The 17,813-nt window shown below is 45.8% G+C and overlaps 1 protein-coding gene across 3 annotated transcripts in view; it reads left to right on the forward strand.

Moving 5' to 3' along the window:
* Window positions 1-16,246, forward strand: part of LOC101411078 (sterol 26-hydroxylase, mitochondrial-like) — a 41,493-nt gene extending 25,247 nt beyond the window's left edge. The window contains exons 2-9 of one of the 3 annotated variants that reach the window (XM_071216118.1): window positions 11,017-11,207; window positions 13,610-13,809; window positions 13,916-14,113; window positions 14,291-14,463; window positions 15,041-15,267; window positions 15,374-15,455; window positions 15,537-15,749; window positions 15,884-16,246. In XM_071216118.1, the coding sequence (XP_071072219.1) occupies window positions 11,017-11,207; window positions 13,610-13,809; window positions 13,916-14,113; window positions 14,291-14,463; window positions 15,041-15,267; window positions 15,374-15,455; window positions 15,537-15,749; window positions 15,884-16,003 (1,404 nt within the window). In that variant the 3' untranslated portion in view covers window positions 16,004-16,246. The remainder of the gene's footprint in view (window positions 1-11,016; window positions 11,208-13,609; window positions 13,810-13,915; window positions 14,114-14,290; window positions 14,464-15,040; window positions 15,268-15,373; window positions 15,456-15,536; window positions 15,750-15,883) is intronic. The other 2 variants (XM_004467722.5, XM_058300106.2) reach the window with 2 other exon arrangements.
* The last annotated feature ends 1,567 nt before the right edge of the window (window positions 16,247-17,813 follow it).

The following is a 17,813-nucleotide window of genomic DNA, read 5'->3' on the forward strand; positions in this document are numbered from 1 at the left end:
ATGATATGAAATGGATACAACTTATTATATGATAAGGGGAAATTTTGGGGAAGAAGATAAATTCATTTTGTGTACATATACTATCATCATAATGAAACAAGGAAGAAAGATTCATGATCATTATAGTCCTCATTTCTGTAACTGGTCACATGGTCAAAGTTCATATTTATCACTACCTTCTTCCAATACTCATTCCATATTTCCATTACCCTCAGCAAGCACTTCAGCTGACTGTGTTTCTTTGCCTGGTGGGGTGACCCAAACTTTCATTCCTGAAGATTCTGAGCCATTGTTAGTCCTGCTTGGATTGGGTTGTTACAATTTTCCATTGATTTTAATCATAGGACATGGCAGTACTAAGAGATGCCCTAGAGGACCTCCTGTAAAATGCTTCTTTACTCCTATTATGTAGATGCAGTCCTATTTCCCCCTTGATAGTCAGGATCAATCACCCCAGCCAGTAGAGTAATTCCCTTCTTTGACTGTTGATTCAGAGGCAAGAGGAGCCCAAAGTGGCCAGATGGCAGTTTTAACTACCAGTTCAATGGAATCGTTGTTGTGTTCCCTGGTGACAGCACTCCTCCTCCTTTTGGGACTAAATCCTGTAGACCAGCAGTGTTTGAGGTTGCAGGGATAGGAAGCAAAAATTCTCCTAGTGGGTCACTAGAGGTAATAGTGAGTGGTGCCACTCCCATTTCCACCCCTTGATTCCTAGACCCATGGATCCTGGTTATGGGAGAAACAGCACCATAGAGTGGATGCTGATTTAAAGCATACACAGCTTCCTAGAGAACATTGTCCCAGCCCTGTAAGCTATTGCCAACTAGTTGGCACCATAATTGAGTCTTCAAAAGGCCACTCCACCAGTCTATCGATCCAGCTGCTTCAGGGTGATGGGGAACATGGTAAAACCAATGAATTCCATGGGCATGTGTCCATTCCCACACATCATTTGCTGTGAAATGGATTCCTTAATCGGAAGCAATGCTGTGTGGAATGCCATGGTGGTAGATAAGGCATTCAGTAAGTCCATGGATGGTAGTTTTGAAAGAAGTATTGTGTGCAGAAAATGCAAACCCTTATCCAGAGTATGTGTCTATTCCAGTTAAAACAAATCGCTGCCCCTTCCATGGTGGAAGTGATCCAATGTGGTCAACCTGCCACCAGATAGCAAGCTGGTCACCTCGAGGAATTGTGCCATATTGGGGGTTGAGTGTGGGTCTCTGCTGTTGGCAGATTGGGCACTCAGCAGTGGCTGTAGCCAAGTCGGCCTTGGTGAGGGGAAGTCCATGTTGCTGAGCCCATGCATAACCTCCATCCCTACCATCATAGCCACTTTGTTCATGAGCCCACTGGGCAATGACAGGAGTGACTAGAGAAAGAGGCTGAGTATTAGCTACAGAGCAAGTCATCTTATCCACTTGATTATTAAAATCTTCCTCTGCCGAAGTTACCCTCTGGTGAGCATTCACATGGGACACAAAAATTTTCATGGTTTTTGCCCACTTAAAAAGGTCAATCCACATACCTCTTCCCCAGACCTCCTTGTCACCAGTTTTCCAATCATGTTCCTTCCAAGCCCCTGAGCATCCAGCCAAACCATTGGCAAGAGCCCATGAATCAGTGTGCAAACCCATCTCTGGCCATTTCTTCTTTGAAGCAGAATGAACCACCAGGTCCACTGCTTGAAGTTCTGCCCACTGGGAGGATTTTCTCTCACCACTGTCCTTCAGGGATGTCCCTGAAAGGGGCTGCCATGCTGCAGCTGCCCACTTTTGAGTGGTACCTGCATATTGTGCAGAACTATCTGTAAACCAGGCCTGAGTTTTCTCTTCCTCATCCAATTGATTGTAATGGACTCCCCAAGAGGCCAAAGCTGTGGGCTGGAAAAGAGAGGGTAACATGACAGGGGTGGTGACCATGAACATACGGACTACTTCCTCATGTAACTTACCCATGCCATGAGGACCCACTCGAGCTCCATCTTGTACATACCACTTACACTTTATTATGAAGTGCTGCTGAGCATGCCCAACTTTATGGTTTGGTGGGTCAGACAATACCCAGCTCATAGGCAATTCAGGTCTCATGGTAACTTTACGGCCTATGGTTAAGCATTCAGTCTCTCCTAAGGCCCAGTAGCAAGCCAAAAGCTATTTCTCAAAAGGAGAGTAGTTATCTGCAGAGGATGGCAGGGCTTTGCTCCAAAATCCTAAGAGTCTGCATTGTGAGTTTGCTATAGGGGCCTGCTAAAGGCTATAGACAGCATCTCTGTTTGCCATGGAAACTTACAGCACCATTGGATGTGCTGGATCATTTGACCTAAGTGGTAGTGCAGCTTGCACTGCAGCCTGGACCGGATGCAGAATCTCTTCTTGTTCTAGTCCCCAATCGAAAGTAGCAGCTTTTCTGGTCACCTGGTAAATGGGCCTGAGTAGCACACCCAAATGAAGAATATGTTGTCTCCAAAATCCAAAGAGACCAACTAAGCATTGTGCCTCTTTTTTTAGTCATAGGAGGAGCCAGATGCAACAGCTTCTCCTTCACTTTTTTTTTTAATTTATTTATTTCTCTCCCCTTTTCCCTCTCCCACCCCACCCCCCCCCCCGCCCCGGTTGTCTGTTCTCTGTGTCTATTTGCTGCGTCGTCTTCTTTGTCTGCTTCTGTTGTTGTCAGCGGCATGATAATCTGTGCTTCTTTTGATTGTGTCATCTTGTTGTGTCAGCTCTCCGTGTGGGCGGTGCCATTTTTAGGCAGGCTGCACTTTCTTTCATGCTGTGCGGCTCTCCTTATGGGGTGCACTCCTTGCGTGGCACCCCTGCGTGGCACGACACTTCTTGTGCGCATCAGCACTGCACATGGGCCAGCTCCACACGGGTCAAGGAGGCCTGGGGTTTGAACCGTGGACCTCCCATGTGGTAGATGGATGCCCTAACCACTGGGCCAAGTCCGCTTCCCATTCTCCTTCCCTTTAGAAGGGATATCTTGACATGCCCCATACCACTGGACACCTAGAAATTTCACTGAGGTGGAAGGACCTTGTATTTTAGTTGGATTTATCTCCCCTCCTCTCTCACACAAATACCTTACTAATAAGTCTAGAGTCTTTGCTACTTCTTGCTCACTAGGTCCTATCAAGATGATATCATCAATATAAAGGACGAGTGTGATGTCTTGTGGGAGAGAGAAACGATCAAGACCCCTGTGGACAATGTTATGACGTAGGGCTGGAGAGTTGATACACCCTGAGGCAGGGCAGTGTCCTGAAGGTATACTGCTGGCCTTGCCAGCTGAAAGCAAACTGTTTCTAGTGGTCCTTATTAATACCAATTGAGAAAAAAGCATTTACCAAATCACAGCTGCATACCAGGCACCAGGGAACGTGTTGATTTCCTCAAGCAGTGATACCACATCTGGGACAGCAGCTGCAATTGGAGTCACCACCTGGTTAAGTTTACAATAATCTACTATCATCCTCTGAGATCCATCTGTTTTCTGTACAGGACAAATAGGAGAATTGAATGGGGATATGATGGGAATTACCACCCCTGCATCCTTCAAATCCTTGATGGTGGAACTAATTTCTGCAATCCCTCCAGGAATCCGGTATTGCTTTTGATTTATTATTTTGCTAGGTAGGGGCAGTTCTAGTGGCTTCCACTTGGCCTTTCCAACCATAATAACTCTCACTCCACAAGTCAGGCATCCAATGTGGGTATTATGCCAGTTACTGAGTATGTCTATTCCAATTATGCATTCTGGAACTGGGGAAATAACCACAGAATGGGTCTGAGGACCCACTGCACCAACTGTGAGATGGACCTGAGCTAAAACTCCATTAATCACCTGACCTCCGTAAGCCCCTACTCTGACTGGTAGACCATAGTGACATTTTGGGTCTCCTGGAATTAATGTCACTTCTGAGCCAGTGTCTAATAATCCCCAAAATGTCGGATCATTTCTTTTCCCCAATGCACAGTTACTCTGGTAAAAGGCCATAGTTCTCCTTGGGAAAAGGTGGGAGGAAGATTAACAATATACAATTTGGGTAGTTTAACAGGATCCTTCCCCAAGGAGACCTGGCCTCCTTCTCATTCAAGGGGCTCAAGTCTGGGAATTGATTAAGGGACTGTGATTCTCTGCATCTGTAATTTGAGTTAGGGTTTTGTTCACTCGACCCTGAACTCTTCTGTTTATACAGATCCTGAAGAAATTTAGTAGACTGTCTATTTAACTGCTAGGTAACCCATGATATATTAGCCAACACCATAACTACATGACTCAGACTATTTTGAGTGCTTTTTTTGAATCTGTCTTTCATTGCGGCAGCCATGCCCACCTTGACTTTAGCGATTAACTGCTGATACTTGACTTTTACCAGACCAACATCCAATCATCCCCATAATGTTTAAGGATTCTAATTCCATCATAAACCTCTCTACATCTGGACTACAGAAAGAAACCACAGAGCTCTTCAGGGAAGACAGAGTTAATCTTACAAATTTATTCCTCACAGTCCTGGTTAACAGTGTTTCCTCTGGACATTCCTGGCATGGGTGGGCAGCTCTCAAATGGTAAATCCATTCTAGCATTCCAATCTCCCTAAGCCTTTGAATTCCCTCTTCTACTGTGTACCAGGGCAGATCGGGCATCTCAACCTCAGACATGCTAGGCCATCTTTTGGCCTATGTTTCAATCAACCACCCAAACCAACTGTTAGAACCCTTTCTAACTGTAGCATTGAATCCAGAATTTCTGCTTAGTGGGCCCATATCAATCAACTCAGCCTGATCCAAATTTATATTCCTTCCACCATTATCCCACACCCCTAGTATCCATTCCCACACATATTCTCCTGATTTCTGTCTATATAAGTTGGAAAACTCATGTAGTTCTTTCTGAGTACACCTTACTTCCTCATGTGTCACGCTTTATATTTCACCTTTGGGGGCTTGTTGTGATTTTAGTCTAGAAATAGGTCTCGAAAACAAGAGAGGTGGTGGAGGTGGATAAGGAGAAGGATTAGAAATCCCTTGCAAGCTGCTGACCTCAGGGCATTCCCTTGCATTTTATTCTGGTGAGATTGGATTAATCTCTTCAGGTAGGATTGGAAGGCAGTTTCCTCAGGACAGACTGAAGGCTTGGCAGTGCATGCTGGAGTTTGGCTGGTACGTGCCTCAGGGCTGGGAGGAGGTCCAGACTCCCTGGGGCAGGCTGGAGGCTGGGCAGGGAAGGCTTCAGTTTGGCTGGTACTCACCTCAGGGTGGAAATTGCTTCAGACTCCCTGGGGCAGGTTAGAGGTTGGATGATACAAGGTTGACAAGGTGTGGCCTGGACAGGGCAGGCCATGGCAGGCTTATCTGGCAAAGTCTCAGCAGAATTCAGGGTTCCAATGTCTCCATCAATATCATCATCATCCCATATGTCTCCATCCCAATTCTCTGGATTTCACTCTTTTCCAGTCAATGCCTTCACTTTAACTGCATAGACACTGCAGTGTTGAGATTTTGGGTTCCTTTGTAACTCCGCTACTCGAACAATGAGAGTCTTGGCTTGGGTCTCAGATATTTTGAGCCTGTGGCAAGGTTTTCTTTCAGAGCACAATTGGAAACTTTTGCATCATCTATTTGGTATTTAAGTTTCAAAATTGAAGCCTTTAACTCATCTCTTTCTTTGGTAACAGTACCCAGAGTATTTAGAAGGAGCCATCCAACATCCGTTATACCATTTGACTCCACAAAACTCTGTTAAGGTGTTGAAAACACTCTCACCCAGATCCTTGCTTCTTACAAGCATGGAAGTAGGGGAACACAGTGATGCTGTTTTGTGGATCTCAATTGCCAACTCATACCATGGACTGTTAGCAGCCTCTTCATTACTGGAAAGGGAGTCGTCAGTACCCCTGAATCTAATTAGGGTAGAAAGACAATTACAAAACTCCCAGAACAACCTCAGATGCCCCATGTTTAAGACTCTGTTCCTCAAGAACCACTCTCAGTACCAAACTGTATTACTCAGGGTTCTCTAGCGAAACAGAATCAACAAGGGATATCTGTTGATAGTAAGAGGTTTATCAGAGACTCTCACACAGCCATGGGGATGCACAAGTCCAGGTTCTGCAGGCAGGCTGCAACCAGGAGGTCCGATGAAAGTCCAGTGAAGATTCTTCACGAGTTCTGGGAGATGTTGGTTGTCCAAAGAAGTGCTGGGAAATTCTCTCTCAATGCTGGAATCACTTCCCCTTTTAAGAGATTCAACTGATTGGGTTAAACGTCACTCACTGCTGATGGCAAGCTCCCTGATTGATGTAATTATAACCAGCTATCTATGATTTACCGCTGCAGTAAAGTCAATGGTGACTAAAGTCCATAAATGCCCTTGTATTACAGTTAGCCCAGTGCTTCCTTGGCCAAACAACTGGGCACAATTACCTGGCCGAGTTGACACAATAGCCTAACCATCACACTGTCTTTTCTCCCTTCTCTGGGGTTTACTGGTTTTTGTTTTTTGGCTGTCAAATACTATAATGTAGATGGACTCTGTTTTGAAGCTCTCCTTCAATACAGTTTATGCTGAGGCTGTAGATCAACCCTCAGTGAACAGTTAGGTTCTTCTCTAGTTTTTTAAAGCATGTGCCTTGCCCTATGTATGCTTAGTAGCTTTCATATATTCCCCAATTTACCTAGTCTGTCCTGCCACCCCCAACTCCACAAATTCTCTTTAACTTCTCTTCTCAGGCCCCAGGTTCTCTCTTTTATTTCTCTGCCACAATTTTTTCTCTCTGGCACCTGTGATTTGCTATGTACTGTGGTACTTCTCTGCTCTGTTTTCAAAGTGCTTCTCATCTGCATAATTTCTGGGTAAGGCAAAAGTAATAATGACCTTGAATCATTTTTTTCTGGAGTTAGTGTGGGTAGACATAAACACACTAAATAGGACCTGCACTAGGAATGCAGACCTCCCAAAATGGAAATGTGGGCCCTTTTCACCATTTTTGCTATGCTAAATTGGGGCATGGTGCCAGGGCCAGTGAAAGAACCCAGAGATTTCTTATCATTTTTAGGTTTTCTTTATCCTGGTTCTGCATTCACTTGGGTAGTAACCCTTGAGTGCCTTCTAGGGTTCTGAGAAAATTGGTTCTGATCATATGGGGATGCCATTTACCCAGAACATCTTACTTTCCCATCTTGCTGATGTCACTCTTCTCCTTCTGCATGTTTTTAAGATTTGTCCATGCTGTAACATAAATCAGAACTTCGTTGCTTTTTATGGCTGAATAATATCGCACTGTGGATATACCACAGTTTGTTTATCCATTCACAGTTGATGGACATTTGAGTTGTTTATACTTTGGAGCTTAATCCACTTTTTGCGTTTCAAGGCACACACACCTCAGAACTGAGCTTCCAAATTGTATTTGGGTCCACAACTCATTGGCAATCTGAAAACTGTCATTTTCTCTCCAGTAATAATGAGTTTCTGCACAACATGTTGCACAAGATTTCAACTCACTCTCTTTCATTCCCAGTCCGTCTGCACACCCTAGGTTATGAGTCTTTCCTTCAATGCAAGTTCATGCAGTCCAGGCATTGTATCTACAATTTGAGTAATGGCCACCAGGGGCAGTCTTCGGTTATTAACCATTAACTTTGGGTTAGCCACAGTGTACCTTTGGGATCAACTACAGTCCAAGTTCCTATTTTAACTGATGGAAAATTGTCAAGTTCATGCATACAAGGTTAGATCAAGTCTGACTGATTCAACTGCTAACAATACAATGAGCCACTTTCAGTTTACATACTTATTATTACTCGCCTGGACAGGCGAATAATAAGAAGAAGAATAAGCCAAAGGTGCCAGGTCCGCATGATCCTTGCCCCACATGTCAAAAGATAATACTTAACAACAGGGTCCAGATAACTAAGGTTTTGCTGAAAAGTCACTTCTAAACTCCAGTGCAGCAGTTTTACATTCTGCAGCTCAGTTCTGATGAGGATGGGCAGAGAGCCCCACAACTCATCAGAACCCAGTAGGCTATGAGAAACTGTCTTATGATAGCCCCCTATGGGAACTAGTGGCTTCTTACAAGTCTCCCATCCTTTCCTTCTCCACAAGAATCACAGGATGTTCAACTATCTCATAAACCGTGGTTGAAGCTTCTGTCTGTGTGAATATGTGCAAGATCACCAGACCACCATGGTGAAGCCATTCTTATACAATTCTACCCTTGACGTTTTCCCATATCCAACTAAGAATTTTCAGGAGTATTGGCCACCCCCTCAGATATCTGTTAGCATCTTGTACCAAATCCATTCTGTTTGTCAAGGCAATATCAGACAAGAGTGAGAGTGACTAATGCGCAGTACACTAATCACCATATTTGGAGGATAGACCTCAGCCAGGTTCATGTTTGTACTGCAGTGGGAGTTATGGACAACCACACATACCTGCCTCGACCTGCCTGCAAGAAGTCATGAGCTATATGATTGTCTATTACCTCCCCTGCTCAATCGTATAGAACAAGCTGTGATAAAGCATACTGACAAGGCCAAGAATAACAAGATGACACCAAAGGGACAACATCAGTGTCCAAAAATTTAGTCTTCTTCTGTCATCTTTAGTGACAGCTGAGCCTTTCTGAAGACAGTGGATGTTGTGTAGTTTCTGAGTTCTTAGATTCTGATCTCTATTTGGCAGTGGTCAAGTTGAGGATGGTAGCAGAAGTCTGCGTAAATAGACCAAATGCACTATAAACAAGGATTGAGAGAGATTAGTGGTCCTTCTCTGTCCCCCTCCTTTCTGAGCTTGACCTCTGATATTCCAGAAGGAGAAATTGCTCTCCTCCTTCCACAGCCACATGTTAGTTTCTCAGTGTCCACTAGTGTCCAATAATAAGATAGTAATTTTCTCTCAAAAGGAGTGTATTGCATGGCATTTTCAGTCATTTGTCATGTCCAAAATGCCATCTTTATCCACAGTCTGAGTAGATGTCAATCACTGACACCTTAGACTCCAGTGGCTCATTAAGACTGACTGTCACTAGGGAAAGGGCAATCTGTGAGATAGTTTTCATAAGCACTTCTACCTCCACTGCTTCTTTAATCAAGAAATAATCCTCCCTTTCCACCCCTCCCTTTCCCTGGCATGCTGTACTGGTGAACCTGGTGGAACTGGTGAGTTCCTGGTTGGTTGTCACAGCTTGGGAGGAACTGTTAGTGGGGAGGCCAGGGATGCTCTCAGCCTCCCAGGCACAGAACAGCCCCCACAGTAAAGAATTTTCCAGCCACAAAAGTGCCACAGTTGAGAAACCCTGGGGTGTTGTTATATTTATGCTTCTTTTAAATGGCATGTTTTTAAAGGACTTAAGTTTGTTTCCAGTTTATAGGGCAGAGTTGGTTTCCTCAAGGATCAGTGGAGTAAGTGGTTAAGAGCACACCTTATGGGGGGGGGGGAAGGGGATAGAAATAAATCTTAAAAAAAAAAAGAGCATACCTTAGCCACGTGATCTGAGTGTTAATCTTAACTCTGCCATTTACTGACAAAATGACCTTGGGCAACCTCTCTGGGCCTCGGTGTCCTCATTTGTAAAATTGTGGTAGTGTGAAACTACCTAACTGGAATCTTGTGAGGATTGAATGAGCTAATATAAGAGCTTGGAGTGGTATTTGCTACCATTATTATTAATGTTTTAAATGGATTTTGAAGGCCAAATGGAAACAATTCAGCCGTATGTTAGGATAATTATCATAGAGAATTTATCGAATGAATAGGCCTGTAATAAAGTATTTTTAAAAATGGAAATTTTGGGGTAAATAATAAAATTCCATTATGGGAAAATTAATGTGCCTGGGCCCACTTATAAAAGAGTATATACATTAATTCAGAATTTCGGCTAGGCTCATTTTGTCCTCTGAAATTACCTGATGAATGCCAGATTGATTTATTTCAGGAAACAGTAACTGTTTTTCCCCTTTAGGTTTAAAAATTGGAGAGGTAATACCTTCTCATAGTTCAAAAATAAAAATAATATAACAACATATAAATTGAGTAGTCTTACTGACATCATGGCCTCTACCACACTATTCTATAGGTAACCAGTTTTATAAGTTTCTGATATATCCACCCAATGTTTAGTTATAAGAGCAAATGCAAATACCATATTTAATTTTGCCCTACTTTATATATAAAAAGAATCATACTTTTTCTCCTAACAGTCTATTCTAGATATTTTTCCATACCCATATGCTGGGAATTTCTTCATCCCTTTTTAAGATGATATATCATTCTAGTATGGGTATATAACATACTTTGTTTATAAATTTCATTTGTAAATTTTAAATACTAAAGAATTTTTCTTTTATAGGGTTGTGCCATTTTAGACTCCCACCAGAAGCTTATAAATATTCCAGTTTATTTCCAAGAATCACCTTACTTTGCAGATCATTAAAATCATGGTATGATGAAAATCATACCACATTGCCTACTTCATACATTGGAACCTGACTTTCTCATTCAGCTTCTTGGTTGTCCTGGACTTTCTGATTGGGTTTCATACTTTTGTTGGTTGCATGAGACATTTTTCTTGATTGCATTTATAGAAGGCTGAAGTTTGCTATCTGAAGTAGATTTAGATGCTAAAGAAGTACAAGGGGCCATAGAGTGTCTCCATACTTTTCTGAGGCCCTCATTTTCCCTAAAACCCTGAACCCCAATTATCTGTACCTTAGCATACCTCAACTTGTCATGTTTTCCCAAAATCTCACTTTTCTAAGGGCATCAGTTCCTCTAGTCCCATCAGATACTCATTGTCCTCAGTATTCTAACTCCTTCTGTTTATTTTTTCAGTGTTCTCCCTCTGGAACCACAAGGCCAGTGCAGTGCCAACCTCCTATAGAATGTACTTTTTTCCAGTCCATGTTTTGTGAAGTGGCCATCAGACCTCCCTACCTCGTACTTGCTCTCTCCAAGTGCCTGCCTGTCTGGACCCACTTATTCAACTTTGGTTGAACCCCACAGATGCTGAACAAGGCCAAGTATGGGCCAATATGGATATCCAACTTAGGGCCTCACATCCATGTGAACCTGGCCAGTGCCCAGCTCCTGGAGCAAGTGATGAGGCAAGAAGACAAGTACCCGATGCGGAACGACATGGTAGAATGGAAGGCGCACCGGGACCAGCGGGGCCTGGCCTATGGGCTCTTCACCATGTGAGCCAGGGCATGCCCTGCAGGGGCAGGAGCAGGACAGTGGGCACAGGGTGGCCAGTGGGCAGGAGGGAATCTCCCTGCATCCTGTGGGCCTGATACTTAGAAAGAAAAGGTTGAGATGGACTAAAGCCCAGGCACCATTCATTGGCTCTTCCTATAACAGGCCATGTGGCTTAGGACAAGTGAGTAATTTCCCCTTCCTGGGACTTGTGTTTTGCATCTGTGACGTGAAACATGTGGACTGGAGTATCTCCAGGGATCTCTAAGGCTCTTTCCAGCTCCATATTCTACATTATGACTGAAAACATATTAGCTCAAATCACAGGAGAATATATCTGTTATATTAAAAACCACCATCACCATTTTAGCTGGGAGAATTTAATTTAACAATGTTCCTAAATTATGCATTCATTGCAGTACACTATTCTCAATGCCACAGATGAAATTGGGTGTATTCCTACTTTCTTTTTGCTGTAGTCTAACAGCAGAGGTCAAAAACAATGGACAGCTTTTCTCCCCCTAGTTACTTGACATTCATGCTTTAGTCACACCTAAAGGGGTTAAAGGGGATCAGGTGACGATCACAGCTGTGACCAAGATAATAAGTGTGTCCTTGTGACATAGCAGGCTTTCAGCGATGCTCTTTATATGTATTGTTTTATTTCATCCTCACAAGAAGTACACAAAGTAGATAATATTATTTTCCCAATTTACAGGTTTAGAAGCTGAAGCCTGGAGAACTTTACATCACTCATGCTTCATTCTCCCAATGCATGTTTTTTTCATGGATCCTTTATAAGTGGACACTTCCAGAACTAAAACAACTTTTGGCCCTGTTTATTCAAGCTTCTGGAGAACAGTTCAAAATGTCTCTTCTTCAAAGCCTCTTTATTATGATGTCTGACAATGAGGTCAAGATCTGGGCCCAGGTGGTCTTCCATCAAACCACCTCTGCACTTGATGGCTCCAATTTAGAATTGCAGCTGAACATGAAGTACAAGATATAGTCATTTACTTAACTTTTAACTTAAAACTAATTTCAAAATATATTATATCACATACATATATTTAAAAAGCTATTTTAACCCATGATAAAATTTAAGGAAGTTTAATGTACAAATTTATAAAATCTCATTTTATGAAACACTTTTCTACATACAAAGTATTTTAACAACCACAAAAATGATCTCATTTAAATTCTACAAATATGATTCCTGCTGTCGGGAGAGAGTCATTCTTGGAGAAGCCCTGACAACCCGAAGTTCCAAGTCAAGTGTCTATTGTGATTTTCATTTCTTCTTCAGGAACACTTTCCATTAATTTTTTGCCAGTTTCTGCCCACCATACCAAACGTAGAGCACCCAGGGTTTGACATTCAATTTCCTAAATTATTTTAAAATCTGAAATTTGACGTAAAACTTTTGTGTAGTTTACTTTTAAAATACTTCATTGGGAAAGTAATAAGTGCTCATTGTAAATATACAAATAAAGGGAAAATTAAGCCTCCCTCTCCCCACTCTAATCCCATCTTCCGCAGTAACCCATCTAGGAGTTGGGTGTATGTAGTTGGCAATTTATTTAGTCATGTACAGATACACATATGTTTACAGAGGGTTTCCTGTCTATCTATTTATATTAAAATTCAATCACACTATATTTCTACACTTTACTGCAACCAGCTTTAAAAATAAGGGCTTAGACTCAGCTTGCTTAGGAAAGGTAACAGGTTGGGGGACAGCTGGGGGCGCCCTCGGAATGCTAAGCCACTGGAAAGGAAGCCTGTTCCCCGCCCCGGAGCATCCCTGCCTAACCAGGGAGGGGGCCCAACCGTCTCCTGGGTGCAGGGGCAGGAGGGCCTGGGCAGCAGCTGGTGGGCCCTCCTGTCCCCTTGAGCCACTGCAAACAAGGGCATGGAAATCCAGGACCTGAGCACCCAGGAAGTGAGCCTTTATTCCTCTATCTCCTCACTGCAGGGCTGGAACCACCCAGACACCCTCATCTCTCATGGAGAAGATTCCGAAGTTGTATAATTCTCAGAAACACAGTCCACATTGATTAAGCGTTTATCATGTCCAGGCAGTGATCTGAGCACTTAATCACCTGGACAAACATATGTGTCAGACCCTGAGAAATCCCTGTGTTAGAGACGGGGAAGCTGGGACCCTGGAGGGTCTGTCACTGAAGGTCACTCAACAAGAATTTCCAACTTTTGATTATGATTCCAGAAGCCAGCTTCAACCCCTTGCATGGTACAGGAGTGTGATTCTGTAGGTTAGTGATTCTAAGAGTCAATCACTCAAATCTGATTTTTGTAGACCCCCGTAGAGATCTAAGGGTGAGATGACCATTGGATTCAGCACATCATATGCTTACACTCAGTCTTCTTCTCCATTGCCCTGCAGGGAGGGGCATGACTGGTACAGGCTGCGCCAGGCTCTGAACCAGCGGTTGCTGAAACCAGCAGAGGCCGCGCTGTATACAGACGCACTGAATGAGGTGGCCGACGACTTTCTGGCTCAATTGGACCAGCTGCGGGCACAGAGCATCTCAGGGGACCAGGTGCCCGACATGGCTCAGTTCCTCTACCAAGTGGCCTTGGAAGGTACCCCCACTGGGGAGGAGGGCTGGGGTGGGAATGGGATTCTCTGTGCCTGGGCGCCTCCTGTTTTGACATGGGTGCATGGCCCCCAACCCTCTGCCCTGACCAGCTATTTGCTACATCCTGTTTGAGAAACGTGTCGGCTGCTTGGAGGAGTCCATCCCTGAGGACACTGCGGCCTTCATCAGATCTGTTGAGAGCATGTTCTGGAACTCGATCTATGTGATCTTCCTCCCTAAGTGGACCCGGCCCCTGCTGCCCTTCTGGAGGCGATACCTGGACGGCTGGGACACCATCTTCTCCTTTGGTGAGGCGTCCCAGACTAGAGCCAGGAAGGGTAGCTGGGCCCCAGGACCCCAGGCCCCAGGGTTGGGGAGTGAGCACTCTCTCCCAAGACCTTCTCCCTCGTGCTTCCAGCGTGGCTCTTGGTCCATGCAGGTCGTGAGTTAAACCTGGTTCTCTCCATCCTCCATTGCCCCTGCAGGGAAGAAGCTAATTGATGAGAAAGTCAACCAAGTCGAGGCCCAGCTGCAGGCAGGGAGGCCAGCTGGGGTCCAGGTGTCTGGCTACCTGCATTTCCTGCTGACCAGCGGACAGCTCAGTCCTCGGGAGGCCATGGGCAGCCTGCCCGAGCTGCTTCTGGCTGGAGTAGACACGGTACGTGAGGGGGACCAGAGAAGACCACAGGGACACGCAGCTCTGGTCCCCATTATCCCCCACTGTTCATGACCTTCCTGTCTTCAGGTGTTTGCTTCTCTGTCTATGACATGGACATAGAGCTGGGTGGAAAGCAGACGGGTCTTACGGCCCAGCTGAGGCGGGAAGGTCCTTTCATGAGGGGGAGTTCAGCGCCTCGTCACTCTCTCTGATGGCTGTGAAGTTCCATCTCACAGCCAATGCAGCTCCCTCTTGCCGAAATTTAAGCCTACTTCTCATTTCATCCTCTGGAGAGTCGAAGAGCTGTCCACAAGCTTCTTCTTTCCCGAGGGCCCCTGGTCTTTGGTCATGTTGGCTTACCTTTGTTGCCCCCTCCGCCTGATGGTAAAGCATGGACCTTGTGACACTGATACTCGTGCTGCTTAGCTCGGAGGTCCCCATGGACCCATGGCTTTTCCTGTCATGCTGGTGGCACATGGTTTATCGCCTTGTGTACCACCCACTCACAGCCCCTCCCACTTCCCAGCTGGCCTCTTCGGAGAAATCCCCTCACTTCATCTCCCACTCTTCTTCCCAGACATCCAACACGCTGACATGGGCGCTGTACCACCTGTCCAGGAGCCCAGAGGTGCAGGCGGCCCTGCACGAGGAGGTGGTGGGGGTGGTGCCAGCGGGGCAGGTGCCCCAGCACAAGGACTTTGCCCAGATGCCCCTGCTCAAGGCTGTGCTGAAGGAGACCCTGCGGTACGATGCTGGCCCAGGGGGCGGCGAGAAGTCATCGATGGGAGCAGAAAGTGCGGGCTGGTGTGCTGGGGTAGGGATGGGTGAACTGGGAAGAGCGGATTTGAGAGGTGGGGCACCTGCCCTCCTGGGATGTCAAGACAGACCCTGAACTACCTTCTCCCCACAGCCTCTATCCTGTTGTCCCCACAAACTCGCGGGTCATCGTGGAAAAGGAAATTGAAGTGGGTGGCTTCCTGTTCCCCAAGAACGTGAGTGTGGTGGAGAGCCCGGTCCCCCCACCCCACCTTAGGTTGGCCTCAGCTCACGTGCTGCCTGTTCCTCCTCTGCAGACCCAGTTTGTGTTTTGCCACTATGTGATCTCCCGGGACCCCAGCACCTTCCCTGAGCCTGAGAGCTTCCAGCCCAGCCGCTGGCTGAGGAAGAGCCAGCCTGGTGCCGTAGGGGTCCAACACCCGTTTGGCTCCTTGCCCTTCGGCTACGGGGTCCGGGCCTGCCTGGGCCGCAGGATTGCGGAGCTGGAGATGCAGCTGCTGCTGGCAAGGGTGAGGGGGAGAAGCTGGAGGGGTGCGTAGGCCAGGGAGGCTGAAGCAGTTGGAGGTCGTGGGGAGGTGTGTGCAGAGGGGGCATTGAGGGAGGACACAGACTCTCACCACCCCGTGTGCCTCTCTCCTCCCAGCTGATTCAGAAGTACCAGGTGGTCCTGGCCCCTGAGACGGGGGAGCTGCACAGCTTGGCCCGCATCGTGATGGTGCCCCACAAGAAGGTGGGGCTGCGCTTCCTGCAGAGACAGTGCTGAGCTGGGCCCCTGCCTTCCTGGGCTTGTGCCAGATGTCCCCACCCTGGTTCTGCCACAGCTGTGTCTCCGTGAGTTGTGGAGGAGGAGGCTGCCTCTGCGGGGTGGGAGGAGCTCCGCACACCTCCCGTGGAACCTGGGGTTTGCCTCTTTTTTCTGTGCTGAGCGTCTGCCTCTGAGATGAAAGGCCCTGCCCTGTCAGCATTGCTACCTTGGAAACAAACAGAATAAAGTGACTTTCATTGATTCGAGGGGATCTTTGTCATTCTTCGTGGCATCCCTGCATCTGAACTCCTTTCTTGTTTGGGCAAGACTGTCCGCCCACTTAGGAATCATGGTGGGAAGCAGAGCCACCTCCCTACACATAAACTTAGATGGTCCACTACTTCCCAGGGACACACAGAGAGGCCTTAGCTTCACTTGGCATTGGCTTAGGCACAGCGGGTGGAAAGTTCAGCACAACTGTCGGAACCTCAGAGGGACACCGTAGCAGTCAGATTTAGTTGTGGAGGATAGAAACCACCCTCTAGCAAAAAAAGGTGCCAGGAAAGGGGTGTTGTAAACACTGCTGGAAGGACGAATGGAGCACCACCAGGGCCATGACCATCCTGGAGAACCCACGTTGGCCTCAGTGGAAGGATAAGGGTTGGGAACATGCTTCTACATATCTTGGCTGTTGGTCTACATGTCCTCTTATCCATACTGGTGAGAAAAAAGAAAATTGAAGGAAAAAAGAGGCCCCATCCTGCCTCTCTTGCTCATGTTGCCAAGAGCACTGCACAGGAGGTCTGCTAGCGCCTCCATCCTGCTCCTGACAACAGAAGCTCTCCTACCATACATCCACCCTCCAAATTCATGTCATGTCCATGTCATGTCATGCCTGTCTTCCTAGCTTTAGGGTAATTTGAGAATTTTAGTGTTTAGCTTTCTAGCTCTGCCCTGCAGAGGATGGCAAATAGAAGGGCAGCGGGTTGGCTTTGAACCCCAATGCTCTATACCGCAAGCTGAAAAGTCAATGAAATCCAGCCACCTTTATTGTACATTTCTCCTGAGTCATGGGAAAATAAAGATGAAATGGATAAGTAACTCAACAAATGTTATTAAAGCAACTAGTTGATCATTTGGAGGCAAAATATACTTAGAACCCACCTCCATGGTCGTTGTCACCCCAAGAGTGCCAGAAGTAGGAACTAGATAATTCTAAGGAGGTCATATGGCTGAATATACTCTCTCTATAACCCTGGATCATGAGTGGTCTTGGTAGGCAGGACACCCAAAGTGAAAAAACACAGTGTAAAGATAAATGACATAAGGATATAAAAACATCGACCCAGGAGCATATTTTCACTTAGTATGTCAAAGGGTTGATATACCCTTATACAAAGCAGGAGTTGAAAACCATGTGAAAAATAGAAAAACCTCTTAAAAATAGACCTGAGTGACAACAGGAAATTAAAAAGCACTTAATGCAAATAGTCCGGGCTTGTAAGAAGATGACAGATTAGAGAAACGCAGGACTCGCTTGTCTCCCAGAAAAATAACTAGAATACAGACAGAAAGTGTAAAAATGATCTAGGGTCTAGGACACCAGGGGAAGTCTGAACAGCACCAGAAGAGAGAAGGGCAAAGAAAGAGAAAAAGAACTCTTGACAGGAAACGTTTGTGAGTAAAGGCTGCAGCTGTAGTTGCTGGCACCCTTCCCTCCACTCTCAGAGCAGACAGCTTTGTGTATTCTGGTTTCTGGCAGGTGGCTATTGTTAAGGAGGCTACAGAGGTCCCCTGTCCCAGAGAAGGTGAGATCCACGCGTGCAGA

This window comes from Dasypus novemcinctus, chromosome 7 (genome assembly GCF_030445035.2).
Source record: "Dasypus novemcinctus isolate mDasNov1 chromosome 7, mDasNov1.1.hap2, whole genome shotgun sequence".
NCBI lineage: Eukaryota > Metazoa > Chordata > Mammalia > Cingulata > Dasypodidae > Dasypus > Dasypus novemcinctus.